The sequence below is a fragment of the Hyperoodon ampullatus genome (assembly GCF_949752795.1).
Source record: "Hyperoodon ampullatus genome assembly, chromosome: 3".
Taxonomy (NCBI): Eukaryota; Metazoa; Chordata; class Mammalia; order Artiodactyla; family Ziphiidae; genus Hyperoodon; species Hyperoodon ampullatus.
The window spans coordinates 43277801-43297693 of record NC_136916.1 but is presented as its reverse complement, the minus strand read 5'-3'; the positions used below and the strand labels follow the sequence as shown (position 1 = coordinate 43297693).

The following is a 19893-nucleotide window of genomic DNA, read 5'->3' as shown; positions in this document are numbered from 1 at the left end:
CCCTAGGAAGAAGAAAGACCACAAATTAGAGGTGCAGAACTGGAATATGAGTCACTCAAGGTAATGGGAAGTTTCAGCCCGAGACTTTGAATATCTTGTGGTGAGAGACCTGCTCAGAGCTTCTTTCTCTCAGAGAACATCCTTAAGGGTACCTGAGGCCCTAGCTTAAGGCTTATTCAGGCATTAGTTGTAGCCCTGTGTCATTCCCTTTTTAAAATTCTCTTTCATATAGGCTAGAGTTCAGTCTAAGCAGAAGCAGGAGCAGTAGCTGCCATTTGAGGCTGTAGAAGGTAGTAAAGGACACGGACCCAGGTGACAGACTGCCTGGGTTCAAATGCTAGATCTGCCACTCTATGACTGTGTGCAAATTCTCCTTTCTGTGCCTTGGTTGTCTCATCTATAAAGCGGGAATAATGATAATATGTATCTTATAGGACTGTCATGAGGATTATATGAAGTAATTCATGTAAACTGCTTAGAATAGTGCCTAGCACATCATAAGGACCCAACAAATGTTGGCTATTGTCATTATCTTCATCATTTTAAAATACAAGCACTTTATACGTCAGCCTTAATTTTTAACAACAATCCTGCAAGTAAGCATTTTAATTCCCATTTTATAGATGAAGCAATTGACACTAAGAAGTATAAGTAACTTCCCTAAGATGACCCCACTAGAAACCGACAGGAATGGAATTTGAACATTGGTATCTCTAGCTCCAAACCCCGTGCTCAAACCATCAAACCCCACTGAAACTATGTGTTTGTAGAGAAAGACAGTTCCCAAGTATTAGCTCAATGTTTCTTGAAATGTGGTCCCTGGGCCATCTGCATCAACATGACCTGGTAATTTGATGGAAATGCAAATTTATAGGCCTCACACCGAACCTATTGAATCAGAAACCATGGGGGTGGCACCAAGCCATCCGTCCTCCGGGTGATTCTGATGCACATTAAAGTTTGGGCAACATGGCATCAGAGCTTAGGTGTTGAAGTAAAGACATTCATACGTTTTCAGAAATAGCAATACGAATCTGATTACCAGTTGGTAGGAGACTGGGGATAGGAAGGAGCATTCATTTTCACATTTGAATGGACTAATTCATGAAAGAAAGTGTTATAAATTCTTAAACTAGGGGAAAAAAAGGACTTTAAATAGTCTTACTATAACATGTTGAAAGGTCTAATATGGTGCTATAAACCTAAGATTGCTTCTCTGGAAGAAATGGTAAAATATTTTATCTTTGTATGGAAGTGTCTCACTTCCACTATCATAAAGCCTTAATGTCATGTGCTAAATAAATCAGCATGGTGCTTTTAAATGCCTGTCTGCTTCACTATTTCCCAACCAGTATCCTGTGACATTTGTATTTTAGGGTCAGTAAATAGAGTTTAGCGTCAGATCTCTATTCTGGGTTCCATTGCCGTTGTTTGAGCAGAGCCTACAAAGGGCAGCACTAACTGGTGATGGGAGGATGACTGGTAGTATGTGAAAGTATGGAGATGGTAAAGGATGTGTATGTCCATCTAGATGACTGAAGGAAGAGGTCGCCCATCCTCTCCTCCTGCTTCTCAAGGCTTCCGCCAGCAGCTTCACAAGCATGTCACACAGGAAAGAAGCTTCAAAAATATATTGTTTGTTGTTATTGAAACACTATAGAGGATTTTATTAGTTTAAATGCTATGTAATTTTTAAATTAGAAGTTAAAAGCCTAAAATTTCAGTGGTCTTTCCCCTCTCCTTTACAAAAGAAATAAGAGGGTACTACTCAACACTTCAAAGATCTGCTCTCTGAACCATTCATTGGAAATGCCCTGACCATTTGGACCTTCATATTTGTGCTTGTATTTACCCATAAAGAAAACCTGGGCTTCTTAGTACTGAGATAAACTCAACCCTTAGGACTCAGCATTCTCTTCAGGCCTGTGACCACACCCTGGGTGGCCTGGAATAAATTTGATTCTGGAATTTAGGTTGATGAAGCAAACTACCATTCACCTTGCTCAATTCCACTTGACATTGACTTTCTTAATTTTCAGAGCAGAGTTTCCAGTAGAACCAGGGGAGCCATTCACTAGGGGAGCTCTGGCAATCTTTTCCAGCAGAATTCTTCTACTATCTTAGGGAAGGATGAGTATTCCAGTGTAAAGTTGAGGATGACAGTGATGAACTATTCTTTGTCTCTTCATACAGCGTCAAGAACTAGAATCAGAAAACAAAAAACTGAAAAATGAGCTGAATGAGTTACGCAAGGCCCTTAGTGAGAAAAGTGCCCCTGAGGTGACCGCTCCAGGTGCACCAGCCTACCGTGTCCTCATGGAGCAGCTGACCTCTGTGAGTGAGGAGCTCGATGTCCGTAAGGAGGAAGTCCTCATCTTGAGATCTCAACTGATGAGCCAGAAAGAGGCCATCCAACCCAAGGTAAGCATGAGCAAGTGGCTCAGGTGGGTGTTTGGGGACTGGCCTCTTTCTTCCTACCCTTTCCCTCCAATTTATAACAAAGCAAACATTTAAGAGCATTTTTAGTCTAATTGAGGATATCATCATTTTTGGGGAAAAATCTCAATGTTGTTTTAAAACTGTTGCAAATACCAATTGGAATGAACAAGAAGCGAATGATATCCCAAATGCTCTTCAAAGTTTCACCACTCACTCATGAGCAAAGGGCTTTTAAAATTAATCATTTTTTAGTAATCTGGTCATGATAAATTTTGATCAAAAATACAATTCTATTAAATACAAAAATCCATAAGTTATCTTGCTGTGGGAAGGCATTAAATACAATTTTAAATTATTTGTTGAAAATAGCCTGTTTAAAGATAGAAAAGATAACACATGAAAAGGTTAGAAATGAGATCAGTGAGTAGAAGTGACATGGAGATGATTTCTGCTCGCTTCAAGAAGTTCTGTTTAATGGTGGGAGTTGTCCCAGCTACGAGGGGCTGTGTTTAGTGATTCCACAGAAGGGACCCAGGCTGAAGCATATAGATGGCCCTTTGAACGCCTTCCCTGACCTCAGATAACTTGAGATCCAACTGCCATGTGTTGGTGAGAAATAGACCCTTTAGTCATTTGACATCGGGGGGAATCTGAATAATCATCTTAAAACCTGGTTTATGTTCCTGCCCATGTTCATGAAGCAAAGTGTTACCAAGAATTAGGCAATCAAGTATCCCAGCTGCATGACCTGCCACATAAAAAATGACCATAAGACAGAGAATGACACATACCATATGATTTCACTTAGTATGTGTGAAATCTAGAAAACAAAACAGAAACAGACTCATAGATAGAACAAACTAGTGTTTGCCAGAAGGGAGGGGGTTAGAGGGTTGGGTGACATAGATAAAGGGGATTCAGAGTTACAAACTTCCAGTTATAAAATAAATAAGTCACAGAGATGTAATGTACATCATAGGGAATATAGTCAATGATATTGTAATAACTCTGTATGGTGACAGACGGTAACTAGACTTATCCTGGTGATCATTTCATAATGTATAAAAATATCAAATCACTATGTTGTACAAATGAAACTGATATTGTATGTCAATATAATTCAATTTTTAAAAGATTATAACATATAATGAATGGGATGCCTGAAAGATCTGAGAGCACTTCTCTTAGAAATGGTAGTTCTGGGGCTTCCCTGGTGGTGCAGTGGTTAAGAATCCTCCTGCCAATGCAGGGGACATGGGTTCGAGCCCTGGTCCAAGAAGAGCCCTCATGCCGCAGAGCAACTAATCCTGTGTGCCACAACTACTGAGCCTGCGCGTCTAGAGCCTGAGCTCCGCAACGAAGAGTAGCCCCTGCTGACCGCAATTAGAGAAAGCCCGCGTGCAGCAACGAAGACCCAACACAACCAAAAATAAATAAATAAAAATAAAAGAAGATTGAAAGCCTCCAAATTCTAAAAAAAAAAAAAGAAAAGAAAAGAAAAAAAGAAATGGTAGTTCTACATGTGGTTAAGATACCAAACCTGGCACATAACATTTGTATTTGATAACAACAACACACCTGGGATTGGGCCTCAAGAAACAAGCCTCCCTCTGCATGCTAGCTGGAACAGAGTCCAAAATTAGAATTCCTTTCTCTGGTTCCCTGTGATGAACTAATATTCTAACAAGAAGCTTTAGTAAAAGTCAATAAAAAGAAAAAGAAAAATGAACCAAGGGGCATAAAAACAATCCAGCTCACAAGAGCACATAGCTATTGTACCACACACTCTCACCTACCCAGCTCACATACTCCATGTGACAACTTATCTCCAGTGCCTAATGGGCTGGCCCTGTCTAACCAAGGTCCCTGCTCTCCAGACTCCAAGCCTACACATAGCATCAACTTGTTTTCTCTTAGGAGAAATGCCCAGGACACTGACTAAGCCCTTTCAAACCCAGGGATGTTTATCCCACTCCATTTCTAGTCAAGAGCCACATCATTTCACAACTCCTTCGCAAGCAATGGTAAGTGATATCCCGTGAGCCAGGTGATGATCCAGCCCAGCCAGCCACATCTAGTTTATGTGCTCTGCCTCCACAAGTGTTCCGGGAGGCTTCACTTGGGCAAATGACCTCCTACCAAGGCGTTACTGTTAACTCTCACCGACCTAGGATAAGAATTTTACCATAATACATTAACAGGAGGTTCATTTTCCTCATACCCTCACAAATACTTTATAATTAGAAAAATCAAAACAACTCAAAAGAATTTCAAGAGTCTGTTCCTGAGAATTAAGAGTTGCCATTACATAAATATGTATTAATGTCCACTTCATACCAGTTCCATGGATAGTAATTTACATACAGAGTTAGTTTTAGGAGAAACAAACTTGGTTGTTTTCACAGTTAGCTTTTATCTGTTTTGATGAGGACTCAAGATGGAATTTATTTATGGAACTAAGGGTTTGTTGTTTTCTCCATTTGTTTTTTGTGCTTGCTGACTTGTGATTTTCAGGATGACAAGGTAATTATATGTTTTTTAAATTTTTAGTAAACACTTCTATTTAATCCTGATTTTTACAAGTATCCCCCAGTTTTTCAGTTGATATTTTCTGGCCAACAAGTCTATTTTGATATTTACAAATTAATTTCCTATTTGACCCCCTGCTGTTTGAGAAGTCAGTGGGAAAATAATGGATGTCAAAGGCTCCAGTCTGGATCACAGAGAGGCCCCATGACTTTTGAATTCGTAGTCAGCTCTGTGACTCATAGTGGTAGTTATGGCAGGCCGTCCACAAGCGGGGGAGGGAAGCCCTTAACTCGGAGCACACTCCAAAGTGCAAGCTCTCCCATACTCTCATTTCTACCAGCTGTGGGTTTGTTGGCCAAGGGTGAGGAGGGGCCTGAGGAGCTGAGCATGCCCTTCTTGGGAAGAGTGGGATTTTCCTACATGGCGCAGCCCTTTCAGAACTTCTGGTCCTGTCTTGGCAGGGACTCTTTGAGCAGTGAGTCAGGAACTTACTAGTGCTGGCAGTCCAAGTCTGACCCCATGCCCAACCCCTGCTTCTTAGCTATGATAGGCCAGATAAGGGAGGGACTGGCTACTTTCTACTATCTTTCCTTTGGATGAGTTCATTAGATCTACTTACCTAACTTACTAAAAGTTAAAAACCAGATCATGTAGGTCCTCAGATGTCAAAGAATACATGTAGCGTTATTTAACATAGAAACTAGTTCTTTGAGTTACTATTTAAAACTTAAAAATCTGAGTATGGCCCTTTATAGAGTAGAAAGATTTTCTGCCTTTCAATAAAAGAGAAAAAAATGTTCTATGAAATATGTACTAAAATATTTATAAACATACCTAGAATATTTATTAAAATGCTATATGTGGTGTTTATGGGAAAGATTTTTAAAATCACTAAAACATAAGCTCTTGTTAATAGCTCTTATCAGATTATATTTGGTCTTCTCTAAGTGTGCATTTATAGACTCACAAAAGGTCAGCATTAGGATAAAAGTGGGATTTTTTTTTAAAAAGGATGTTTTTTATTATAAACACTGGAATTCAAAAGCGAGTATTTGTAGGCCTCTAGTTGACATTAAAGTTATCTTGGTCTCTAAGATCATGATATTTGAAGTGTATTCTATAATCTGCACTTCACTGTGAGATCTGGCTTTAGAGCAAACGTTGACTAAAGGATCAGACATATACTATTTAGACAAATAGAATGGGCTCTTGGGTTCTAAAGAGTATTATTCTTTAGAGGCTATAGAGCAGTTGTTCTTATTGTCTATTCTTGCCCTGGTTTAGGAGAGAGAGAGTGGCTGAGTAGAAGCAAGATTTTGAAATTACATTGGTTGTCAGACAGATTACACCAAAAAGGAAAAATTAAAAAGGAATTAAAAATGTTAGCAGAAAAGTCCTTTCTATGCAAAATCGTTAGTAATTCTGACCTGCCAGATGTTTATTTCAAAAGCTGTACCATGCTATACTGTAACAGAGGAAAAAAGAATTGAATAACAGCAGATGGTAGATATTTCCAAGGAGCTAAATCCTTCCCATTTATATATATCTAAAGATGTGAGGAAAAAAACATTTAATTTTGCTGAAACACATGATCTGGACACCACTTTTTTTGTACTGAGTTGTTAATGGAAAAATGAGCTTTATGTCAAACTTTTCGTGTTTATTAGAGCATTTGTTTTGTTGTAACTGATCCGGAAGTAGAAGAAAGAACAGCTTTGTACATTGCATTGAATACTTGGTGTTCTTGCCTGGTTATTGTTTTAATGCTGTATATAGTTTATATCTATATGTATATTTTTTAAAGTATATATACAACATTAGAATAATAACCAGGCAAGGACACTGAATATATATGTATTTACACTATGTGTGTGTGTGTGTGTGTGTGTGTATATATACACACACACACACACACATAGTGTAAAACACACGTGGCCCATCAGTGATTTTATTTACTCTAGAATCACACCACCTTTGTAGTGGAGTGTTAGGGATTCTCAAGAGAGGGACTGGAGGTGCCTCTTCCTCTTAACTGCCTGTGCCCCACTCTCTGTAGTTGTACCAGGGCTAGGGCAGACGCTCTGGTGGGGCAGAGGTGTTGTGGAACACATAAACCCCCTATTCTGGAGGAAAGAAAAATGTTGTATGAGGTCCAAAGCTTTAGAGTTAACACTTAATGTGGAAATGTGTCTTTTCCCCCTTCAGAATACAATGACAGATTCCACAATACTTTTAGAAGATGTACAAAAAATGAAAGATAAAGGCGAAATAGCACAAGCATATATCGGTTTGAAAGAAACAAACAGGTATGTTGATGTTTCTTTTATTCATTTTGGTTTAATCATATTGATCTTTAATCTTCAAGCCAGCCTCTTATACAGTAAGTCCAAGTGTTTATGCATTGTTTTGTTAGACATCAGCTGACCTTCAAAGGGGATCCAAGGTTTCCAATATATTCCCAGTTAAAATCTCATTTATAATAATATAAGGTAGCATTACCTTATATTATTATAAGAGATGAGAGATGGAAAGGAAAATGTTCTTTACATTAAGGGAATATATTTCTGTATATTTAGGGTCTTAGCCTTGAGAAGAAAACCAGTTGCTTACTATATAGCTTGGACTATCTTGAGTAGTCACTTCCATTTGTTATTCAGAATGGTTATTGTGAAAGTTTGTAGGGACAGCTGCAGCTTTCAATAATTGAAATTTAGTGTGAAGAGAAGTGATGAAGTAGCGGAATCACATCTGTGCTGCCCATGTAATTCTAGAAGGGTACCATGACTTCTAGGATGGGACCCTGATATTTGAGACCAAGTTTTTGTTGCGTTTCCTAAGGTGTTCTGAGAAAATTCTAACCCTAGTTTCATCTCATTTACTCATGAGTGAAGTTGTAGATGGCATTTAGCTCAGTCTTAAGAGCCTTGGGTGGGCTGAGAGTACAGATGTGCAGTCACTAAATGACCAAACTTTCCCACAAGTTTTCCCTATAGCTTAGAGTATCACAGCTCATTTCTGGAATTCCTCAGTCTTCCTACCATTCCTGCTTCCCAAAGAGCCTTCATGCTATTGAACTCTGAACTTAAAAGACTACATGCTTAAAAGAACACAGCCAGTGATGATAACAGAGATTTATCAGTGTACATCTAGGCCTCCTGATGCATAATGTCAGGATTGGTATACAGAAATACTTCACAAACTAAAGAATATTACCATGCAAAATGTAATGTATTTATTACCTTCTTTTATGGGCAAGAGTGGAGAATGCTTATAAAAGTATTTGGTTAAACTTAAATTTTAATTTATGTATGTAGGTTGTAAGCATATCTTATAGCTAAGAATGTGTTAGTATAAAAAAAGCTATATTACATTGTTCATCCATCCACTCAGCTATTCAATCACCAGATATGTATTGCATGCCTGCTTCATCCCAGGCCCTGTGCCACACACTGGGAATATAGCAGTAAGCAAGGTAAATACAGTCCTTCCTTTCACAGAGTTTATAGGCTGTTGGGGAGACAGCCAAGATAATTTGGACTTCCCTCCAGTGACAGGAAGGAAGTCATTTTTTAAAAAAAATAAATTTATTTATTTTTATTTTTGGCTGCGTTGGGTCTTCGTTGCTGCCCGCAGGCTTTTCTCTAGTTATGGCGAGCAGGGGCTACTCTTCGTTGCCATGCATGGGCTTCTCATTGCGGTGGCTTCTCTTGTTGCAGAGCACGGGCTCTAGGCACGCAGGCTTCAGTAATTGTGGCTCGCGGGCTTAGTTCTGCGGCATGTGGGATCTTCCCGGACCAGGGCTTGAACCCGTGTCCCCTGCATTGGCAGGCGGATTCTTAACCACTGCACCACCAAGGAAGCTGCTGAAAGATTTTAAGTAGGAGAATGATATGATGAGATTGGAATTTTAGAAAGCTAGCCCTGGCTTTTATGTTAGAGAATAGATTGTAGTGGAACAAGATTGAAAGCATAAAGACCAGTTAAGAGGTTATTACCATAATTGAATGACTGATTATAGTGACTTTGACTTAGTTGGTAACAGTTGGGATTGAAGGAAATGGGACACTGAAAGATACATAAGAAGATGGAGTGAGTAGCCTTGCAGTTCGTTGGCTGTGTGGGATGGGGACCGTGAAGGGTAACTCTACAGTGTCTGCTATGGATACTTGGTTGGATATAGTGATGCTAGTTTGTGATCCTGGGTCTGGGATGTGGGGAAGTACAGGAAATGATCAGTAGATTTACAAATATTTAAGGAGGTAGGAAGACATCCAAGGAGAGAAATTCATTAAGCGGTTGAAAATATAGATCTGGAACAGGAGAGATATGTAGGCTGAGATGTAAATATTGAAGTCATCAGCATGTAATAATACAGTTGAGACCATGCAAATAAATCAACTCTCCACGGAGAGATGGTAGATGGAAAATAGAAGAGCAATCTCTGAAATTTGTTTTATGTAAACATCATATCAACAACAGAAGTCTAGGGGCTTCCCTGGTGGCGCAGTGGTTAAGAATCCACCTGCCGGGCTTCCCTGGTGGCTCAGTGGTTGAGAGTCCGCCTGCCGATGCAGGGAACGCGGGTTCGTGCCGCGGTCCGGGAAGATCCCACATGCTGTGGAGCGGCTGGGCCCGTGAGCCATGGCCACTGAGCCTGCGCATCCGGAGCCTGTGCTCCACAACGGGAGAGGCCACACCAGTAAGAGGCCCACGTACCACAAAAAAAAAAAAAAAAAAAAATCCACCTGCCAATGGAGGGGACACGGGTTCGAGCCCTGGTCTGGGAAGACCCCACATGCCGTGGAGCAACTAACCCCGTGTGCCACAACTACTGAGCCTGTGCTCTAGAGCCTGTAAGCCACAACAACTGAAGCCCACGCACCTAGAGCCTGTGCTCTGCAGTGGGAGAGGCCACTGCAATGAGAAGCCCGCGCACCACAGCGAAGAGTAGCCCCTGCAACTAGGGAAAGCCTGCGCACAGCAACAAAGACCCAACGCAGCCATAAACAAACAAACAAACAAACAAACAAAACAGAAGTCTAGTAGGAGGAGTAAGAACCTGGGCTCTGGAGTCAGATAGCCCTGGCCTTCAGCACTTGCCAACTGTGCAACCCCTGCAGGTATCTTACGTCTAAGCCTCAGTGTCTCCTTCTGCAGTGTGGCAAATGATATATATTGGGTTACTGGGAGAACTAAATGAAATGATACACGTGGAAGGATGTAGAACGGTGTCTGACACTTGACAAACACTCAAAAATATTATTTTTATACCCTCAGTAGAAAAAAACTATAACCAACTCTGTCAGTTTTGTTAATTCTACATACTTTTAATAAAATATGTCACACTTCTAGTATAAAAGCAGTTTCCCCAGGTCTTAAAATTAATTTTTGACACAACAAACCTTTTAAAAGTTGTGTCATAAAAGCTGGGAACTTTGGACATATACTGGCTTATAAGTTACTCGTATAAGAATTTTTAAAAATAATTTTAAAAATACAAAATCAGATTTTATTAAGCTAAAACAAATTCCTACCCAGAAGACTTAAAACTTCATTTTGAAATGAATTATGAAAATTGCCACATGAAGACAGTAGCTGAAATTTTCATTCTATATGTATATGACTGTTTTGGTTAGTCTCTAACATAATATGTGACATATAAGATCCCTCTGCTAGCTGAAGTGGGAAGCAGTTGCATGGCACAGGGAGATCAGCTCGGTGCTTTGTGACCACCTAGAGGGGTGGGATAGGGAGGGTGGGAGGGAGACGCAAGAGGGAGGAGATATGGGGATATATGTATATATATATACATATATATGTATAGCTGATTCACTTTGTTATACAGCAGAAACTAACACACCATTGTAAAGCAATTATACTCCAATAAAGATGTTAAAAAAAAAAGATCACTCTGCTAGCTGAATAAAATGTTAAAAATAGAACCTCCTTCTCACCTCTTCAGTCATTTATTATTTTGCAGGAAAAGTAGCTCTAGATGTTGATTATTTTGTTTTAATTTCTACACATTTACGTGTGATGTTACATGTTACCCATTTTTTAAAAAAAATTAACCAAAAATGATTTTTGTGGTAATACCTTAAAGTCATCTGTAATTAATAAAAACAGTCCTGTTGACTTAATAAAATATTGAAATATCACATGCTGCTCTTGACCATCATCATCTCATTACCATCCCTTTGTGTTTTGCATTATTGTTCCTTTTGCATGGAAGATCATCTGCTATGGATGGCCATGAGTTGAATGAGGATGGAGAGCTGTTGCTGGTTTATGAAGGGTTAAAACAAGCCAACAGGTTATATTTGTCTCCTTAAAATGGAATGTTATTAATTTGTTGTTTTTCTTACTAACAGTGGCCTCCCGACTTTTAACTTCTGTATTTCTTATTCATTAATTGTCTTCCTGGGTAAATTTCAGACACTAAAATTTGTGAATATCTCACTAAAAGTGGAAGAAAATCCAAACCTCTCAACTGGAGCCCAAGCTACTACTTCAGGAGAGATTAATACCTATTACTTAGTGGTTTCTTGTTTGGAATAATGATCAATTTAAAGGATATATGTGCCTGGGCAATGTGTCTGCATTCTCATATATTATGATCATGCTGCCTAACAGCAGTGTTAAGTGCACGATTTGGCATTCTGTGTGGTTATTGTGGAATTCCGATTTGTGAAACCGCAAACAAAGAGGGTTTCCTGCATTGCTATAGTTCAAAATAATCACCCTAACTCAACATGTTAAATATGTTTAGGGGAAAGCAAATGAAATTGAAACAGCAGGACCTTTCTAACACAGACACTCATCTCCTCTAGTGAGATTTGTGTCTTAAAATCTCTTAAAAATGCCATTTTAGTGATGAATTAAAAAAAATATTTAGCAGACTCTTTGTTCAAGGGGCTTCTACTTATTCTGCTTTGTTCTAATCACAAACCGTTATCATTAACTTTGTACTGTTATTGGTTCAAATCCTTTTGAAATTTTATAATCATTAAAATATTTTTAGTCTGCTGTTAACTGTTTGCTTGCAATTGCATCAGTAAGTGTTGCCCAGCATTTGATAACCAAGGGGGTTCGAATAAAAGAACATCTTTTCTTTCTTCATGTTAGTTAATTCCTATCCATAACTTTGTCTTGGCTTTGGAAAAGGGGGTGAATGTAGAAATGGGGGTGCCTGGTGAAGGGAGGATGCCAGTTCACTGTAGTATCCTCCTGTCCTAGACTACTCACGGCGCAGCTGACTTGTATGTTTGCTCAGAGAAGCAGTAGCTGCTTTGTTGGTCCCACTAATATTGATGTTCTAAAACCATATCTTGTTAGGATTCTGTTACTGATAAGGAAGTTTATGGGGAAAGAGAAAATGACAAATTATATATATATATATATATATATATATATATATATATATATATATATATATATATATATATATATATATATATATATATATATATATATATATATATATATACGAAATTTCAGAGCTATCTGTCTGGATTTGGGTAAATCTGTATGTATTTCAGAGTAGCACTCCAGCCTTTCTGCCCTTCAGAGATAAAAGTAGAACGTAAAAATGGGACCCTGGTCTCACCCTCTGCCTGGAATTAGTAATGCTGAAAGTCTTCAAGGCATATTTAATTAGACGGGGCATTTGTAATCTTGCCCTCCATAGTGCAGTGATTTTGTGGCGAAGGTGCTAGCTTTGCCAACTTAAATGCTAGTTTGTGAATGTAGTAAGCCAGGTTCTTTAACCTGTGTCTTTTAATTGATTGTTTTAGTCATCATTTCTTATGAACCTTTCAAAAGAGCTAAAATTTTCCTGTTTCTAGGGGCCTTTGAGAACTTTGTAGCAGGGTCCACAGTTCAGAAAGACACAAATGTGAGCACATTTGTTTCCATTTCTGGCCCTTGGTTGAGTTCCTAGACTCTAATCAAGTCAGAAGCTACACAGTCGCTACAGAGTCCCTGCTTTTCTGCCCTTGCAAGTGAGCACGGAGTCTTGCACCCTTCAGGCAGGGACTCTGGTGTCACCTCCCTTTCCTACTCGTGTGGCTTCTCCGCAGGCTCCTGGAATCCCAGCTGCAGTCGCAGAAGAGGAGCCATGAGAATGAGGCCGAAGCCCTCCGCGGGGAGATCCAGAGCCTGAAGGAGGAGAACAACCGGCAGCAGCAGCTGCTGGCCCAGAACCTGCAGCTGCCCCCAGAGGCCCGCATCGAGGCCAGCCTGCAGCACGAGATCACCCGGCTCACCAACGAGAACCTGGTAAGGGAGATGCCAGGCCACACTTCTCAGCACACAGGGCCTAGATCTGCAGGGCGGCCTTCCTTGCTTTTTGAGCAAAACGTCTTTCCTGACTGGGAAACACTCACTGCCCCACACTTGTTACCCTCTTTCCCTATCAGGAACAGAGTAAGGAAAATATGACTATGTTGGTAGAAGTGAAAAAGGCGTGTACTCGGGTTGTTTCTCACAGAAGGCTCTGGTGCATCTCAGCATCCTCAGCCCTCACTTGGAGGGTCTGGAAGATATCAGCTGACTGTGTGCTGGGCTTTTGATATCCTCAGGAACTCAGCTTCCTCCACGTCAGCTGCAGCTTCTCTGCCATCGAGGAAGTTATGTAGTTGTCACAACCTTTGGTCCCCAAACACCACTGTGGCCATCCCAGCCCCTGTCTCTAGCAGACAGCGGGGTTAGAGTTAGGGTCAGGGAAGGCAGTTGGCAGAAGCAACATGGGGCTTTAGGTTGACCTTGGTTGGAGCTGCAAGGTCAGGGAGGAGGAACGTCAGGATTCAAGTTTATACGTTTGTGATTCTTTTTTAACAGATCTTGGGCAGTGAATGAGGTGATTTTTTTCCCCTTGCCAGATTCTGAGTGCTGGCACAGAGTCCAAGTTTGTTCTTTTTCTCTTTCTGTCCTTCTTTCTTTTATTTATTTATTTATTTATTTTTTTGTGGTACATGGGCCTCTCACTGTTGTGGCCTCTCCCGCTGCGGAGCACAGGCTCCGGACGCGCAGGCCCAGCGGCCATGGCTCACGGGCCCAGACGCTCCGCGGCATGTGGGATCCTCCCAGACCGGGGCACGAACCCGCATCCCCTGCATCGGCAGGCGGACTCTCAACCACTGCGCCACCAGGGAAGCCCCTTCTTTCTTTTATAGAAAATATTTTCTAAAATGTTTCTTTCTCAGTCACAAAATAACTTTTATTATGGATTTCTACTTAAGTTTGATAAACATATTTACTAAAGTAAAAGTCATTGAAAAATTATAATTCCACTTTTTTTTTTTTTTTGGCTGCACCACATGGCTTGTGGGATCTCAGTTCATCAGTTACTGGACCGGGGAACTCCCAATTCCATATTTCTATATAAAATCTATATTGTAGTGTCAGTCTGGTTTTGAGAAAAGCTGTTTAGGGCTAGTGGTAATTTGTTTCTGTTTTGGGTTATTTTTAATTAATTAGTTTGTTTGTTTATTTATTTATTTACTTTTGGCCGTGTTGGGTCTTCGTTGCGGTGCGCAGGCTTCTCTTTGTGGTGGTGGCTTCTCCCGTTGTGGAGCATGGGCTCTAGGCATGAGGGTTTCAGTAATTGTGGCATGTGGGCTCAGTAGTTGTGGTTCACGGGCTCTAGAGCGCAGGCTTAGTAGTTGTGGTGCATGGGCTTAGTTGCTTTGTGGCATGTGGGATCTTCCCAGACCAGGGCTCGAACCTGTGTCCCCTGCATTGGCAGGCAGGTTCCCAACCACTGTGCCACCAGGGAAGCACTGTTTCTATTTCTTTAATTCAGGGTTTTAATGAGCTGTACTAAAATAAAATAGCTTGGATTTTCTCTGAAGATTTAACAATCTGAATTATCCCTCCATTATTCCATTAGTGATCATTTACATTACAAATAGTTTTCTAGTGTCATCTATTCAGCCATCTTTTATATTAACTTGAAGCAAAACTCAAAGGTATGGGACTTCCCTGGTGGCGCAGTGGTTAAGAATCCACCTGCCAATGCAGGGGACACGGGCTCGAGCCCTGGTCCGGGAAAATCCCACATGCCGCAGAGCAACTAAGCCTGTGTGCCACAGCTGCTGAGCCCGTGTGCCACAGGTACTGAAGCCCGTGCACCTAGAGCCCGTGCTTCGCAACAAGAGAAGCCACCACAATGAGCAGCCAGCACACCGCAGTGAAGAGTAACCCCCCTCACCGCAACTAGAGAAAGCCCGCGCACAGCAAGGAAGGCCCAATGCAGCCAAATTAATTAATTAATTAATCTTAAAAAAAAAAAAAAAAAAAGCTCAAAGGTATTCTTTTCCCAGTCTGTCCTTGCGTCTGAGGACAGCTTGCTGGGGAGGCTACATTGTAGGAATGGGAGAGGTGGGTGAGGGCAGAGTTTGGACTCTTTCCAAAGGGCCTGAAATATCACTAATTTGTGGGGGAAGGTCTTCTGAATCATGGAATATTTCTGAGATGTCATTTTATTACTCACAAGTATATTGTTGCTTAAATTAAACTAACAATGCTTTAATGCCTAAGAATCGATATACTAAATAATATAATAATAATTATCAGCATATAAATTCTGTGCTTTTTAAATGATTATCTTAAAATACAAGGTGAAACCATGAAATAAAGATGATTCTGGGGCTTCCCTGGTGGCGCAGTGGTTGAGAGTCCGCCTGCCGATGCAGGGGACGGGGGTTCGTGTCCCGGTCCAGGAAGATCCCACATGCCGCGGAGCAGCTAGGCCCGTGAGCCACGACTACTGAGCCTGCGCGACCGGAGCCTGTGCTCCGCAGCGGGAGAGGCCACAACAGTGAGAGGCCCGCGTACCACAAAAAAAAAAAAAAAAAAAAAAAAAAAAAAAAAAAAAAAAAAAAGATGATTCTGGGTGGTAGATTCTCAGAGTTTTTTCACTTAGCTGGTTAAGCATTTCCCTTTCAACCTTATGCACAGTGTTACTTTTCTTCTCAATTTTTTATAGCTAATACAAACATAAACTAAGCCCCCAAACTCTCAACTGGTAGAATCTAGTTAACGAGTTTGAATTTTAGGAAAACCCTTCGTAGGTCAGCTGCTTCTGCCTCGCTGACTACTAATTCAGGAGAATGGATTCAAACTTACAGATAGGGGATGATGCACTTTTTCACGGTCATTATAGTGTCTCAATCTTAATTGTGCATCTCTTTAGGAAACACTTGGGCAGAATATTAAAGCAGCAGTGGGCCTAGGCTTAGTGTTCTGAGAAACTCTACCCTGCAAATCCTTCCCACCCACCTACCCCACAACACAATCACAGAAATGGTTTTTCTCCCTTCTCTAGTGGACAGGCATCACAGGCCACCCGCAAGCTGCCTTTCAGGGAAGGAAGGCACACAGCTTCTCATCAGTCTTTCCAACTTCAGACAAGAGCTCCAACTTTGCCATTATTCTCACTTTTGTTTTAAGTGAATTCCCCACTCTTGCCGCTGCTACTGGCAGCAAAGAAAGTGCAGCAACTTGTGAGCAGGTCTGGGAAGTGAAATAACAGCCTTGTCTGGGGAATATGGACCACAGCTCTGTTTACCCACTAACATAGCCTGTTTCCTCTGAGCATGTGAAAATATATTTGTGTATATATAATCAGAATCATCTGTACTAGAAAAATTAGAGGGCAATGGCAGGTGACAAATCAGAGCCTTTTGAGTATACGTAGTTTCATTATTTGTGTTTTAAAATATTTTAAAATTGATTTTGCTGAGAGGTAGCATTCCCCTCACAGAGAAAAACAAATGTCCATTGTGCCTGTTTTTTCAGTATTTTGAGGAATTATATGCAGATGATCCTAAGAAGTATCAGTCATATCGGATTTCACTTTACAAACGGATGATTGTATGTAAACTCAGAGTGCTTCTCTGTTGTCTTCCCTGCTAATTCTAGCCCTCTGTAACTGAAGAGCACACCGCTGCCTGCCCCGCCCCAGGAAGTCTCTTCAAAAACTGTCACAAAACCTTTCTCCCCACAGCTGTCTTTTAGCCAGTGATGTCTCCTCTATCAATGTCCTGCGTCCATTGTTACCTTCGGTTTGTTATTAACACTAGGCTTACAGTGTGATGGAAGCAAAATTTGAAAGATAAAGTAAAATCCAAGAAACAACTGAATGCTTTGAAATGTTAGCAACTGTTCCTTTTGAACCATTGGTCTAGTATCTAAATCAGCCCTGTCTAAACTAAACTGGAAAATGAATGAATATTTGTATTTATAAAAGCTTTTTTAATCCATAACCTGAATGACAACCACAGACTTATTAAATCACTGATTTATTTCCCTTCCAAGCTCCTAGTCTGCTGTTGTCCACTTTTCTTCTTAATTATCGATCTTTTAATTATGCCGGTCATTTGAAAGAATTCTTGATTAGAGAGCCAATTATCACAGTTTTTTTAACCCCCTACCCTTGAACGAACTGCTTTTGTTTTCTCTTTTTGCATAAACCATGTGGAATTATCCCCTTTTTTCTCTATAAACAAACTTGTATCACCTAGGAGATTTTTATGGGAATGTTATCCAACCTGCCACTTGGTCTGCAGACCACTCTATCCTGTTTTCTGTCGTTATTATTATTTTTTTTACATCTTTATTGGAGTATAATTGCTTCACAATGATGTGTTAGTTTGTGCTTTATAACAAAGGGAATCAGCTATACATATACATACATCCCCATATCTCCTCCCTCTTGCATCTCCCTCCCACCCTCCCTATCCCACCCCACTGTCGTTATTTTTTAACTTACCTTTTAATTCCCAAAACTTCTTAACTTTTCTTAAGTTACAGGACTAGTTTTAGCCTCTCCAAAAGGTGGGACTCGTAGAGACAGTGCTTCACACACATAGGTGTTAATCAAAAGCCCCTAAGTTTAACCATCCTGAAAACTTCCCAAAAAACTGTGCGCATTCATCAGAATTTACTTTGCCTGTTCCCCCTTTAAAAGAAAAACTTTCTACTGGAATAGCAGTACATTTTATGAGCATTTAATTGTTGTGGAGTCTACTGGAAAAGACTCCACAGTGAGCCTGCTGTCCATCACGCTGTAAAGGAGTTTACTGCATTGTATATTTTAACATTTGGCTTTTATTATAGCTGCATTTCCCATTGCCTGCCAGTTTTAGCCAGGTGGGGCTCCACCCATGAGCTTTCATGGAGCTTTTAATGTAAAACTAACAAGTGCTGTTTCTGTAATTTTGTGTCTGCTCTCCTTCTGTGCATTTTAGAAGGTTTATTTTGATCTTTATGTTATATTTCTCATTTTGATCTTCAGGATTTGATGGAACAACTCGAAAAACAAGATAAGACTGTCCGGAAACTGAAAAAGCAACTGAAAGTATTTGCCAAAAAAATTGGTGAACTAGAAGGTATTTAAACATGTTTCTATGACAGTTGCTGAACCTTGGTTTTATATGCAGTATTAGTGGCTTAAAAGGTTTTTGTATGGATATTAGGGACAATAACAAAAATGACTTTCAGCAGACCTGGCCTCCATGGAGTGGAAATTTTCATTACTAGGTGGGGGAAGATGTTCTTTTCATGGTGGTAATAATTTACAAAGAGAGAATTCATTCAACAAACATCTAATGACCGTCTTCTATAGACCAGGCACTATGCTAGGCAGTATTGCATAGTGGTTAAGAGCATGGATTCTGTAGCTAAGCTTCTCGGGTTTAAATACTGCCTCTTCCACTATTAGTCATCTGATATTGGGCAAGTTACTGAACCTCTCTATGCCTCAGTGTTCCTACCTGTTAAATGGGAATGATAATGGTGTCTACCTGACACGGTTTGTAAAGGTTAAATTAATTAATATGTGGAATGCATTTGGTATATTTCCTAACACGCAGTAAATCCTATACACAGCTTACTTTTATTACTGTTATTCTTAGTATTAGGGATACTAAGATGAGTAAGACAGAGTCTGTGCCTCAAAGAACTTACATCTAATGGAGAACAAAAAGAGAAGTAAATAAGAAAAAAATGAATTATGACTATAAAGAAATAAGATTTTAGAAAACATCTCATGATTTATATATCATGATGGGAAAACACCTTGAGAAGTGATCAAATATCGGTTATTATTATATACAAATGATTCTTGTCTTGTGGGTTAGTGTTTGTTCCTTCAGTAAGTAGGTGCCAGGGATATAGCAGTGAACAGGGCTAAAGCCACATTCTCAGATTAGTCCAGCAATGATCTCATTGTTCAAGAGATTTTGAGACCCTCTTTGGAATTGCCTTCAGACCTATGCAGGCTATTACCATTTTGACCAAAAATGATACTGTGCAGCCTGCCCATCTATTCTGTCATTGTCACTCTGAATAATTTTTACCCTGCTCAAAGGGTGAGGATTCCCCATCACTGGGAATGTTCAAAAGAATCTACCATGATTAGCTGTGTGGCTCTCATTCCTCCAACGTGCCAGGCCTGTCGTAACTGTTCCATCTGTTTGATCTTCTTGCTTCTCTTAGTCAAGTCCTGCTTATCCTTTGAGACCAGAGTTATATGTCACATGCTCAAGAGCAGCCTTTCCTGATCACACAGATAGACCCTACGGCTCTACCCTCTGTGTACTGCAATTTGCCTCCCATCTTTTGTGGTTTTCACTGTCATATTTTTAGCAGTTTTTCTGTTTGAATTACTGCCTTCCTCAATGGACCATGAACTTCCTGAGCATGGTGACCACCTCTTATATCCTCTTGTTTTCACAGCACCTAGTATATCGTCTGACCTGTCGTAATCATTCCATTAATGTTTGTTGAATGTGTAAGTAAGTGTCAGAAATATTTAGAACAGCAACATGGATATTTACTTTCAAGGGGATAATATTCCCTGGGATGTACAAATACTGAAATATTTGTTTAGAAATCAGATAGATTACTTTGCAGTCATATTTT

At 40.2% G+C, this 19893-nt stretch overlaps 1 protein-coding gene across 1 annotated transcript in view; it reads left to right on the top strand.

Annotated features, from left to right (window-relative positions):
• MYO5A (myosin VA) overlaps positions 1-19893 on the top strand; it is a gene marked incomplete at both ends in the record, with an annotated part of 187086 nt that overhangs the window by 148512 nt on the left and 18681 nt on the right. Inside the window, 8 exons of the mRNA XM_079699077.1 lie at positions 7-60; positions 2194-2421; positions 4954-4962; positions 7174-7274; positions 11201-11281; positions 13047-13245; positions 16768-16842; positions 18266-18359. Coding sequence (XP_079555203.1) covers positions 7-60; positions 2194-2421; positions 4954-4962; positions 7174-7274; positions 11201-11281; positions 13047-13245; positions 16768-16842; positions 18266-18359 — 841 coding nt within the window. The remainder of the gene's footprint in view (positions 1-6; positions 61-2193; positions 2422-4953; positions 4963-7173; positions 7275-11200; positions 11282-13046; positions 13246-16767; positions 16843-18265; positions 18360-19893) is intronic.